The 13,795-nt window shown below is 39.0% G+C and overlaps 1 protein-coding gene across 1 annotated transcript in view; it reads right to left on the minus strand.

Annotated features, from left to right (window-relative positions):
- Positions 1-377: 377 nt before the first annotated feature.
- Positions 378-13,795, minus strand: part of Gap43 (growth associated protein 43) — a 96,423-nt gene continuing 83,005 nt past the window's right edge. Inside the window, exon 3 of the mRNA XM_036203670.1 lies at positions 378-1,056. Within this exon, the coding sequence (XP_036059563.1) occupies positions 971-1,056 (86 nt within the window). The 3' untranslated portion in view covers positions 378-970. The remainder of the gene's footprint in view (positions 1,057-13,795) is intronic.

Here is a 13,795-nt window from a genome sequence, read left to right on the forward strand (position 1 = left end):
AAAGATAGCCATCTAGACTAAGCCATGGTGAGGAGCCTGCAACACACCATTTTAATTGGCCTCAGAGAGAATCAATACTGCCAACATCTTGATTTCAGACCTCTAATTTTCACTACTGTGAGATGATGAACGTCTGTTGCTTAAGTCATGCCGACTGTGGTTTTTTTGTCACAGTACCCCTAGCAAGCTTTTGAGCTTCTGTGGTACCCAACTGTCCCAGCAGGATTGCAGCCATTGGTCCTGGCCAGGGCCGGTGCTTCCATCATCAAGGCTGTTGGTGGCAGTATAAGAGCTCTGGGAGAAGATGAACTGTGTGAGTCCAGGATGATGGAACAGAACGACGAAAGGGATGTGGAAAAGAAACTCAGAGACACAACTTGATTACTCTCATGATTTATTAATATTCAGATTGAAAAAGGAGCCTCACAGCCTCAAGTTACGCTAATTGGCACATTTGCTTTATTTATTTATTTTTTAAAACAAACCAGGTTTTTGATTTTTTTTTATCCTTTTTGTTCATTCCATCACATTGAAAATGAGGAAACAGCAGTGGTTTTGAATTCACTTAATATTTTGGACTCCTCAGAACGGAACATTGCACGCACACACACACTTGGAACAGAGAGAGAATAGAGAGGAAAGTGGACTCCCACAGGGCCACACGCACCAGATCAAAAAACTAGGGTACAGTGCAAGAATTTCCCAAGATGACTGCATCATCATTACCAAAAACTCGCCATAACAACACCAAGAAACAAAATGTTTAAGCCACACTGTTGGACTTGGGATCTTTCCTGCTTTTTTTTTTTTTTAAATGTTTGCCACACAGAGAGAGAGGGGTCTAGTAGGTAGGAGAGGACAGGCTCACACGCGTGAGCGGGACAGGAGAGGAAACTTCAGAGTGGAGCAGAGAAAGGGAGGGAGAGACAGGGTTCAGGTGGGAGCAACATGGAAAGCCATTTCTTAAAGTTCAGGCATGTTCTTGGTCAGCCTCGGGGTCTTCTTTACCCTCATCCTGTCGGGCACTTTCCTTAGGTTTGGCTTCATCTACAGCATCTGAGGAAGGAAACAAGATGGGGGGTGGGAGAGGAGGGTTAGTATTTTGTCTCATGAATGTGTTCAATGGTACAGTGCATCACTTCTTTTCAAGCCATTACATCAGAGATTGCGATAATGTGATGATTAATATCCCAGTGATACAATTTCCCAGACCAGAAGCTGCTCAGTAATACATAAGGAAGTGGAGGACAAATTGTCACTCGGTAGATATTACATTTCTTGTGTGTGTGTGTGTGTGTGTGTGTGTGTGTGTGTGTGTGTGTGTGTGTGTGTGTTGTTTAGGTCAGAGGACTACTTGCAGGAAGAGTCAGTTCTCTCCTCCCACTGTGTGGGTTCCTGGGATTGAATTCAGATTGTCTGACTTGGTGATGAGCACCTTCACCCACTGGCCCATATCTCCTGCCCATCACTGTGGTTTTTCACCATTTAGCCTCAAAATCGAGGCACCCACAATAACCTGTCTTTCTGTTGCTTAGTGTCAGAATAATTCTGGCAGATAATTCATATGGCTCACTGAGCATCTGTTCCAGGTTATATTACCATTTAGTTCTAACAATGTGAAGTTTGGAAAATAAATTACATGAATATTAACCCTCTATTGGAGCCAGCAGAGGCCACTAAAAACTGCAGTTTGATTAGGAAGAGGAAGATTCCCTTTGTGGCTTCCTTTTCCCCATACAGGGAGCACCAAAAAAAAAATCTGGAATTGTAACATCTATCTTATGACCACAAAGACACAATTTGTACAGTAAATATGGTGGAACAGAAAGAAAATTCATCATTACATGGAGTATACCACACTTGAACACCTTTCCATCATCTTTCTCATTGAGGGAGCTAAACAACCAACCAATTTAAAGCACTGTGATGGTTCACAGTTTCTTACAGCTAGGTGCATTCCAAGGGAATACACAGACTCACGAAGTGAGCATTGCTTTGCTTAACAAGGTAGCTTTATCTTTATGAAGGTTAATTCCCCCAACTCCAAAGCTTTCCCTAGATAACTCCTTCAACTGATTATGTGCTGTCAGACATTTTACTAATATGCCAGCCTATCTACATAGAATCCATTGTCCCTAAAATTACTTGGTGCCAACTAATGGCATATCTTATGGCCCATACCAAGACCACCCCTAAGTCCAGTGATTTTTCAGAGACCTTATGGACTCAGAAAACAGCCTTCTCCATAGCTGTAATTTATGATAGTGGAAGGACACAAAACAAAATAAGTAGGGGAGGGGAAGACTACCTGGGGCCAAAATGGGAGAACAGACACAGGAACTGTGAGTCTTTTCCCCATGGAGTGTGAAGGATACGCTTAATTTTTCCAACCATGAATTGTGAGAACACATGTAAGACAGCATGTATTAGGGATGCCCACTCAAGCCTACAAGTTCAGATATGCACTGGGGGTTGGACACATAGGTGCCCGCTGCTTAGCATGAACTAAAGCTAGGCTCCCAGAAGGAAAACAGATAATCAACATAAAGTACCCTGTTTACACTCTGTTATCACTCTTATCAAATAGGGGATTGTGAGAACTCTTCACAGGTGCCAATCATGAGTCAATTTTATAAGCCAACGTAAGTCCAGAATCCCCAAGCCTACTGTGCTAGCATGTTTCCTCAACACTTTCTGGTGTTGAAAACACCTATGACCTTTAAAATGTAGCTTTTATTATTGCTTTCCTCTCTTAATACCTACTTACAGCCAGTTTTCCTTAGACAGATAAGGGGGAGCCAGTGGGATCTTACTAGCCTGGCAGATTTGTATTTAATCAGAAGGCAATGGGTAGGCTTTGAAAACACCAAAGGAAAAAAATTGCTTTAGGGAGATTCAATGAGCAATGTTAAATAAAATGGGTTGTTATTGGAAGGAGATGCTGAGGTTAGCAAAATGGACCCCATTTAGCAGGCCATTAGAAGAATTATAAAAAATGTATGTGTCTTTCAAGTCCCTCACACATAGACTGGCATTCATTTATAGCTGGATATTTACATTTAAATATGACCACCACTATCAGACATACCTTTGGAAATCCTTCTTTGTAAGTATATCTAAAAAATATCCTTGAAAATGTACATGGTTTCTATAATCGAGCCATTCTTATCTGGTAAATAATGTAAGCAGCTATGAGCAATAATTTCATCTTATAATGGCTCACTTCTACCTGAAGCTTTAAAGTCTTACTGGCTTGCAGGACTCACAATTCAGTGTGAGTTACTTCTGCAACACCGTGGTTACTTAGACAGAGTCTCCAACCAGACAGCTTCCCAAGTGACAACTATTAACTTGGAGAAACATTGTCTCAATCCATGTTTTTGGATAAAATTAACTCAATCTTGTCAAAATAATATTGATTATTCCAGAATTCCTCAAGGATTATAAACTTTAGGTGTAATCCAGGAGAAAAGATTACAATGACTTAGGTCACCGAGGTTCTTGTGTAGCAATGTAGAGAATTCATGTGGAGCCAAATACCTTTGGATATTAAGAGTATGCCAAAGGTAGTTTAATATCTTTATTGGCTCTACAAAGTAATTTTAGAGCCCTTTTAAAACTACAGAAGCAGGATTCAAATGACCCAGCAGCAAATGGAAGGTCAGTTGTTGAAGTAGGAGAACACTTCAAATCTCTCCTACTGAAATAAAACTTTGGGAACTACAATATATATGATTTGGGGGAAATTATGAAACTCAAGAGAAAAGAGGTTGTATGCTGGGTAAAATGAAAAGGATTTTTTGCTTGTGGAATATGAAGGTAGGAAATTCTAAGAGAATAAACAGAAGTCAAAGACTCCCATTGATTCTGAAAAGCAGAGATGCTTCTGTTCTTTGTTGAGGTGGAACCAGGTTAAACCTTCTTCAGTCCTAACATTTTCTCCTGACAGTCTTTGCCTGGGCCTAGTACAAAGATGAAAACTTGCAAAAAGTTGTTTATTCTGACACAAAGTCATTGTTGACAGTTTTCTATTAAGACAGCTTTGAGACCTACAAATTTTCCACTGATGATTCAAATTTATATATATATATATATATATATTTACTTAACTGATGTGATAAACATCTGCAGTATGGTAAATATTCTTCCATGTTGGGGAGACAGTGGAAACAATAATAAATATCCCATCCAAATTGAAATCTTTCATCACATTTATTTAACACAAAGAAATATTTATAGCTATAGACTGTGATCAATGATATAAATTCCTTAGGGGCAACAATGTCTACTTGTGTTCCATTTTGAATCCCTAGTGTTGAGCACAAATAATACAGGAAAAGCCCTCAATGAGTTTTGAGTGAAACAATGAATAAGTATCTTCATTTCTTAGGTAAGGAAATTGAAGTACAGAAAGAGATGTTCCTTAACTCATATGGTTTGCTGAGAGCTAAGCCAGGACTAAAGCTCATGTCTCCTACTTGTTTTATATCAGAGTAACAAGCTTGAGCTGCAGAGGCCAGGGGAATACCTGTTTTAAAACTGAGCACTGGAAAACTGAGGTGGGTAAGGCCAAAAGCACTGGGCCACACTTTAAGCAAATAAAGAGCTGTGACATGCGCAGAGAGCACTCTGGTCAGAGGAAACCTGACCCATAAACTCCAAACTGGAAAGGATGATGAGCAGCGCCAGAGCCAACCAAGAAATGCCACAGTAGCTAGGAGCAGAACCCGCCAAAAATCCACATACATAAAAACCTCAGCCCTTTGTTTAATAAAGGAGAGTTTGCTTGCAACACCCAGAATCTGTGTTGTTGACTCTGCATCTTCTGACCCCCTGCCCCTAGGATCAGAGACATCAGGACCCCAGCTGCAGAGCCAGCAACAGAAAACCAGTATCTAGAGTCTAGAAGTTTTTGCTTCCCTATAAAACTAAGATTTTTTTTAAGGCTCCTGAGTGTAAATACCAAAAAATGACCATTGATGAGATTCAAATGAAATGTCAATCAATTAGTCAATTCTGTATCTACCTTACTTTGCATGAAACATGAGTAACTTTTCTGTCTGAACATTGAGCAGAATGGTCATTTTCATTTGAGATGATGAGCTGACTGCTTCATGAAAGTAATATGTATCAAGTCAGGGTGTTCAGTGAAGTTTTGATAGGCCTCCAATAAATTATGCAAAATAAATAAATAAGAAAGGAAGAGTGGAGCTCCAAGTGTCCAATTGTCAAGAAAGAGGAGGGAGTGTAAGAGTGTGAATTGTTGAGCCCAAGATTGGAAAAAGCACAGGGACAAATAGCCAAACGAATGGAAGCACATGAATTATGAGCCAAAGGCTATGGAGCCCCCAGCTGGATCAGGCCCTCTGGATAAGTGAGACAATTGAATAGCTTGAACTGTTTGGGAAGCATCCAGGCTGTGGGACCAAGACCTGTCCTTAGTGCATGAGCTGGCTGTTTGGAACCTTGGGCTTACACAGGGACACTTTGCTCAGCCTGGAAGGAGGGGACAGGACCTGCCTGTACTGAATCCACCAGGTTTAAATGAATCCCCAGGGGAGTCTTGGCCCTGGAGGGGATGGGAATGGAGGGGAGGGGCTGGGGAGAAGGTGGGGGTGGGGGCGGGAGGGGAGAGAACAGGGGAACCCATGGCTGATGTGTAAAATTAAAACACAAATATAATAATAATAAAAAAAAGAAAAAAGAAAAGAAAAGAAGGAAGGAAGGAAAGGAAAGAAAAAAGAGGAAAGGAAGGAAGGAAGGAAGGAAGGAAGGAAGGAAGGAAGGAAGGAAGAGAAGAGAAGAGAAGAAAGGAGAGGAGGGAGAAAGCAAGCAAGCTTGGAAGGAAGAAACACTGGAAAATGCCAGTCTCTTCATCGCTAACAACTACAAAGTGAGGCCAGCTAAGATGAAGAACCCATACTATTACTAAAGAAAACTATACATACAAATTAAAGAAACCATAGTCCGATGTAGGGTTATACCTGCTCTAAAAGTATCTACTTTTATGGACAATAAATGCAGCCTGTGAAGGATTTTAAGATCAAGTAGAAGGGAATTTGTTAGGATGTCTGTGATTTAGAGTAGGTCCATTTGAACCCGTATGCAAGAAAGAACATCTCTGGTTGATTAATGGGTTTTCATCAGCACTGATGCCAACCATAAACAAGTCTTACAGATAATAAATCACACTGGCCATGCAGTTGTAGATCTACAATTTTGTGTTTTCTTCAGCGTTGAAGCCTGGAAATAGCTCTAAATTATGGAGTGCTGACCCTTTGTGTAAGGTATTTTGCTTATACCAATACTTCTAAGCTGTTGTCAATGCTCAGAACAGTTGTAAGTAGATTTGTATTGTTTCATTTCCATCCTTGCAGCTACTCTAACCACTTTATGTTACATCTGGGGAATCTGACGCAAAAGACTAAGTAATTTATATAAAGTTGTAGACATGGATGGTAAGTGGCAGCTTACCTCAGCCTGTCACAGACATGTTTAAGCCTTCCACGTGATATCATATCCTCTGCTCTCCCCTTAGCCCAACCAGTATGGATGGACTCAGTGGGAACAATGACACAAGTCCACAGTTACATAGTCACAGTGTCAATAAAATTTAGAAGTTGGACTTGCTAAAAATGGCTCAAAATGGCTCATTAGTGTCTGGTAATACAAAAGCTAGCTTTGGCACATTCTGTTGCTAATTATGTACTTTGCAAATGCTAGAGATGAGTTACTATGTAATCTTTGATATTTTAAGCAAAAACAATAACAACAACCCCCCCCCCACAAAAAAAAACAAAGAACAAAAAAACTTTGATCATGGTGGTGAGTGTGAAAGACATGAATGGCTGAGGCCAGCTGGTCACTCCAAAACCACAGTCCAGTTAGCATAAATAACTACATTTCTCATGTACAACATCATTCTCCCTCTGCAACAGTTGTTACTTAAGAGGCTGAAGAAGCTAAAGGACTAAAGTCACATTTTCAGTGCCCAGTGACATCAAACAAGGGAGCAGAGGCAACAGGGCTCAGAGCTGGCAGAGTGAGTCTGACATGGGATACTGAAGAAAAGAAGAAATCCTGTAAGTTAAATAGTAGAGCACAATTTTTCTTAGTCATTTAGCTCTGGATGCTACTTTTAATCACATTAAGCACAGAAAATTAATACTAATATTGATGTTTTGGTTAAGATAGTATAGGAAAAAGCATCATAGCACTATGGTCTGGATGTTTGTATTCTTGCAAATTCATACACAGAAATCTTGATCCTTGGTGTGAATAATAAGAGATGGAGTATTTAGCCAATGATTAGACCATGAGGAGGGAGCACATGTGACTTGGAAGAAAGTTCTTTAAAAATGGACCATTGAGGGGCTGGAGAAATAGCTCAGAGGTTAAAAGCATTGGCTGCTCTTCCAGAGGTCTTGAGTTCAATTCCCAGCAAACACATGGTGGCTCACAACCATCCGTAATGAGATCTGGTGCCCTCTCCTGGTCTGCACGGATGCATACAGGCAGAACACTGTATAAATAATAAATAATTCTTTAAAAACAAAAAATGGACCATTGAGCACTCACTCACTGGTTCCTTCTGTTATATGAAGACACAGTGAGGATGTAGAATCTTTAAGACATCAGGCCCTCACTTGACAAAGTGATTTAATTGTAAGCTTGATTTTGGATTTATCAGCTGCCAAAAGAGTAAGAAGAAAATTTTTGTTTCTGAAAGGCCACCCAATTTCAGTATTTTTTTTTAAATCAGGCAAGCTAAAATACTTTGGCAACACATACATATAAACGTGTGTGTATGTGGGGGGGGGGGGCGGGAATCATGTGGACAGATGATATGTTCCCAAGTTGTTCTTTATCACATCAAAATCAGCTCCCAAAATGTGGTCCCCTTATGAGGACTAGAAATGTGTTTTAGTGGCTTGCATTCAGAAGAAAAAAATATTTATGTGCTATAATTAAGAGACATTGTCTCATTTTCAAGAGTAAACAATTATATCCACAGAAGAAGCTTAAGGTAGGAACTTTAAAAAAACATTTAATCTACTCCCTTTATGCCATCATCTAAGTCACATGAATGTCACCTAACTATAAAAAGAATATTGAGACAACTTAGACAGATGATTTTAATATTTAACAAATAGTTGTAACTTGCCTCGGCAGCATTTTAGGCTTTGCAAAATCTTGCTTTTCTATCATATATTTATGTGTTAACTTAAAAAGAGAAAACCAGTATCATAGACAATAAAGTCATATATTATTCATGTGTCAAAGCTGAATGACACTTCAAAATGAAGGAAAATTTGTTGATCCATTCCTTAACGTATCTGATGAAAGAACTGAGCTACATATTGTTCTATGAGTTAGAAGTAGACAGTGATTACAATGAAACACAAATCCAGAGTGTCTATCTTCTGGGATTGTATATGCTAGTAGTTTCTAGAATGAGGTGTTGCTCATAGAAGAAAGGGGTAAAGAGAAAAAATAACGTGGCAGAATTCACCATCATTTCTCTTGAACTTGCGAAGTCGATTGTTCTTGAACAATCTCATACATTTAGAAAAATGGAAGCCCTTTGTAGGTTTTTCTACATTATGTGACCCATGGCTACCATTCTCTCCCCACATCACTTTTTCCTGTGCTGGTTATTGAACCCAGAGCGTTGTACATACTAAGCATGCTAGGCAAGTGCTCTGCCACTTAGCTGAACTCAGTGACTACCATTCTTAAAAAAAAAAAAAAAGAACAATAAATATGTAAAAATATTCTGTGTCCATTTGCACAATAGTCAACAAATGACAAAACTTCAAAGGAGATTTGAGTGAACAATTTCACCATGGTCCTTCAAGTTCGATATCGACCTAACTCTCCTATCCTTGCTGAGAGCGAATCTGGAAGCAGTTCTTGCCTTTGATGGTTTTCATTCATTTCCTCGAAAGGGTGAGAATAGTATGTCTGTGCCTTCCTTCTGTTGACGAGCAAACACCAAGACCATATGCAGCAGCGGCTGCTGGCGTGCCCATCCAGGCAGTCTGGTTTCAGTGCTGAGGGAGGGATGGCGGTGTTCCCAGCTGCCGTCGCCCACATGGAGCTCTAATGGCCCCGTTTCTTGGCTCTTCTCCAGGTCCCTCCACAGCCCTACATTACTGAAATTAGGTTGAGTGGATTTCCGAGTAAAACATTACCTCTTGGGATCTGCCCAGCTCTCCCCAGCCTTGTCAACATTGATTAAATAGAATCTGCTATCATCCTGGGGCCGTGCCCACAATTATTCTACCAATCACCACTGGGCTAGGGTGCACTTCCCTGTCCCGTTTTATTTTCATCTTTCTTGAATATTAAGCATCATCGTAACCTCAAAAGCTCAGAGGAAAGCAATAAGGAGTACTTAGCAGCTTACTCACATATGGCCCTTTTTGTGATTCACATGGTCTTTTTCTTGAGCTGTACACCAGATGTCAATCTGGAGCCTAAGCTGGCTTTAGGTTGTCACTGGGACCCAAATTTTCCTTTGTCGTCACTTTGTTTCATATTTTAAATTATATTAAAATGCTGAGCCTGTACACATAGTTTTTTATGTCAAGGTAATGATCTAAATCACGCCTTCACCTCTGTCCCTTGTTTTCTGAGCCTTGGAGAGAGAAAGCAATCCATTATTCACTTACATTTTTCAAATAATAACAAATAATTTAATTAAGAAGAAATGTCAGAGGCAGCTGCCTTGGGGTCTTAGTGATACCCAAAACACAACATCCACATGTTCTCTATTACTCTGCGAGTTTTACAACTAAGCAACTCTACCATTTATCCCGACTCTTCCACCAACTAGTTGTACAAGCTCAGACAAATTATATTCCCCTTCTTTGCTTCAGTTTTCTAATCTAGAAACAACAATATGGACAATTTTCCTGCTCCACCTCACGAAGATTGTGTGGTAGTTGCAAAAAGGTATTTTATAATACTTCACAAAACGAAAAGGGGACTGCATGTAGTCTATTGAATATTTAACCAACAAGGGGTTTAAAGTTTCTTCGACTTTAATTTAACTTGTGGATTCTGTAATTCTCATTCTAAGACAGAATAAAGAACAATAATTTCCCAAAGAAAGAAAAAAAACCTATTTTTTCGCTTTACTTTTCTAGATAAAATGAGACTCCCTCATAACACTTCTGTATCTCTGGCTGAAAAATGATATGTGTCTTGTGAAGAGCTATACACACAAAAGTCGACACTTGTAAAAGGAAGATTATTACCCAAGTGAAGTCATTGCTATAGAAGCTAGTAGGGAATACAGGCTTTCTAGTCAGTGAAAGAAAATCTGGTTTTTCTATTTGAAAGGAAAATAGACCCAAAAATTAAAGATAGGAGCCAAAGAAGGAAGGGTCAACTTGTTGTAGAAACTTCTTAAACTTTGTCTCTACAGTTAGCCCACATAATCAGCAAAAAAGTCAATATCCCATCTCCTCCTATTATTGACATGCAGAAAGAATGACAATTAAAACTGACATGACTTGTCTAGTAGCTGTCAGTAATTTCTGGCATAAGATGCAATAAATTTATAAAATTAAATGATTTTAATTGTATCTCTTGTGTGTTTGTTTGTGTGTGTGTGTGTGTGTGTGTGTGTGTGTGTGTGTGTGTAGACTTACCTATCTTACTAAAAGTTAAAGCTCCCATCTGACAAGAGAGGTGAACATGTCCAAGCTTCATCAGAGACTTCTAGAAGCCTAAGTAAGTTCCGCCTTTGCTCTCTTAGCATCTCTTAGCATTGCAGGTCCTATTCAGTTTGCTCTAAGCAGACTGCAAGTGATCACTGTAATATTGGCCAAGTTTGCCTTACCACCTTAAAATTTCTTTAAAAAAAATAACAGGAGAATAACACACACACACACACACACACACACACACACACACACACACTTACATACATACACTTTAATATTCTTTTGAGAATGAGTAAAACACATACCTAATTTTGATTTTGTAAATAGCTTGCCATATAAAAAAAAAAGAAAGAAAACTCAATGTTTTCCCTCATTTGCTATTCAAATATACTCTTCATCTCTGGATCCTTACCTGTACCTGTCAGGGGGTTATTGTACATTGTAACCATGCTTTTTGTGATCTGTGCAAAACTTACCTTACCAGGCCCTGACTCCCATCTCTCAGTTGCTGCAAGTTTGGCTGGTCACAACCCACACCTGCCTCCTTGACCTATTGATGCAAACTGGGAGTCACCTCTATTTCAGGTACCAGAAGGGTCCTGTCTCTCTGGGTCCCCTACTTTTGTGTTGTGGTGCATTCTCTGTTTCAGAGTTCTTTGAGGGATGAGACAAGACCACACTTCTCAACTTTCATCTTTGCCCATCTTCTTCGGCCCTACTCTCTTCAATTACTAATTATTTCCTTAGAGGGTACCACTAATACTTTATTTACACAAAAATTCTGTTCTCAGGCTCTGATCTAAAGCTATCCTTTTCACCAAGAATTGGTGTGATTGGAAGGCTGGTACTTTATTTAATGTATACAGAAAATACTCAAAGTTGAGTCATTTGAATTTATTCTCACCAACTCTCATAACCCGGCTCAACTGTGTTTCCCATTTCTAAACTGCTTTAGGGAGAATTAATCACTCTTTCTTTCATGTGGAAACTGTAGTCCTTGCATTATATGCTGGTTTGCGGTGTCTTTTTAAGTCTTCTGCTGATCATAAGCTGAAGTCTTTTTTTCCTCAGGGATATAGTTACATAAATTTATACTCCACAAAGGCAGGACTTTTTAAAAATTTGATTAGCTTATGGATCTTAATCTTTAAAACATGCCTTAAAAATAGCTTGCATCTGTATTGTCTCCAAGTCCTAGCATCATGCTTAATATCTATGCTCACAAAATACTGCTAATGATAAAAATAGAAGAAAATCCACAAATGCTTTTTAAATGCAAATAAAACTTCAATAACCTCAGACAGGGACCTATCATGAAACTACAACTTTCAAATTGGGGTTACAAAATGATTCCCAATAAAACAGAGTTCACGGCCATGGAAGACATCCTCCATTTCCTTGCTAATTTTAATTTTTATAACTATTAATTTTACTAACAGTTATTGAGATATGCAAGAATTTTTTTTTAAGCATAACTATTCTTAAATGGCCTAGAGCAGTGGTTATGGGATAATCCTTGAGCCAGACTGCACTAATCCCCTGCTGTGAAATTTTGCTATAGCTTTGGGTAACTTACTTAACCTCTTGTAGCTTCTTTCCTTATCTGTAATTGGCAGTAATATTGGTACCTCTCTCACGGGGTTGTTATAAGAACTAAATGTGTTGATTAAAGTCCTTCACAATGCACTTCATGTTTTAGTCATGTGCTCTCTCTGAAAGAGAACATTGTCCAGTGTTTGCCAAGTATTGTATATAGGATCTTGGGATAAAACAACTCAATATTTACATTCCATGCTTTTTCATATTTTTATAAATCAGGAATAATAAATTTACAGACATGAATACAACTGAAAATCAAATGAAGAAAATGAAACTAACAGAGTATCACTTCCTGGCTCACAGGGATGACTAATAAAGGAGTTGTCTTCTCCCTCTTCCTCACTACTGAATACTCACCCAATCTTGGAGAAACTTTCTTCAAGTATTCTAGCAAAAGGGAAGAAATATATGCCCTATTAGGCTTTGCTTATAGGATGAAAAACATATAGAGTTCTTTGAAAACAAAGCTTTGAAGTTGGGGCCAAGGTCCAGAAATGATTTCAAAGGCAAAGATGGATCACTAGCCAAACAGGCAAGGCAGCAAAATGAAAAGTCAGATGTTCAAGACCAGAATGAAGGCTGCTGAGCAGAACTATACAAAAGTTAATGACATCCCTGCTGAAGCCTCAGCTTACATACCAGGAAAACCTACTTCCTACATAAACTTTGTACAGGTTGACTTCAAATGAAAAAGCTTTATTCTTGGCCTTAGCTCTGTTTGTAGAAAACATGAGCACTCACGCTGAATGAGCAGGGTCCAAACTGCCACTTGTTCTTAGCACCCAATGGACAAGTTACATTGGGAATGGTGATGTTTCTAGAGGTCAGGTTATCACAGACAATTTTAAGGGAAAAAAATAAATCCTTTATTCAGTCATAGTAATAGAATTCTATACTTTAAGAATTCATTGTTTAAGCTTTAAAAATAATCACATTGAGTGAGGTTTTTTTCCAGCTATATTAATTTCTAGGAAGTCTTGTGGTCATCTGTGAGCAAGAATAAGCTGAGGAAGGGAGCCCCAGAGAGGACTTCCTTGATGTGGCTGTTCTTCTCACTCATGCACCATACTCAATGGTTTCTTTACCTTCCCAAGTACTAAATCCTACCAGAGTCTGCACGTAAAATTGCCAGGCCAGGGAAGGAAGTGGCTGTCTTCTCAAATGACTTCCCAGGCCAAAAAAAATAAATAAATAAAAGTCATAATTCCTTGGAAACTTTTATCAAACATGACAGAAATTGGCACTTCATTTTCTCCTCCTCAACCTGAAAAATGTTTGTTTTCCTTTTTTTTTTTTTTTTTTTTTGAGCTGAGGATCAAACCCAGGGCCTTGTGCTTGCTAGGCGAGCGCTCTACCACTGAGCTAAATCCCCAACGAAAAATGTTTTCCTACAATTCTCCCTGACATACTTTGGAGGAAGTTGCAACCAGAAAAAAAAAAATCAGATACCATTCCCTGACCATCATTACAGATCATTTCCTCAAACTGTGAGCCAAGTAAAGACTACCTCCCTTCCAAAAAAC

This window comes from Onychomys torridus, chromosome 12, assembly GCF_903995425.1.
Source record: "Onychomys torridus chromosome 12, mOncTor1.1, whole genome shotgun sequence".
Taxonomy (NCBI): Eukaryota; Metazoa; Chordata; class Mammalia; order Rodentia; family Cricetidae; genus Onychomys; species Onychomys torridus.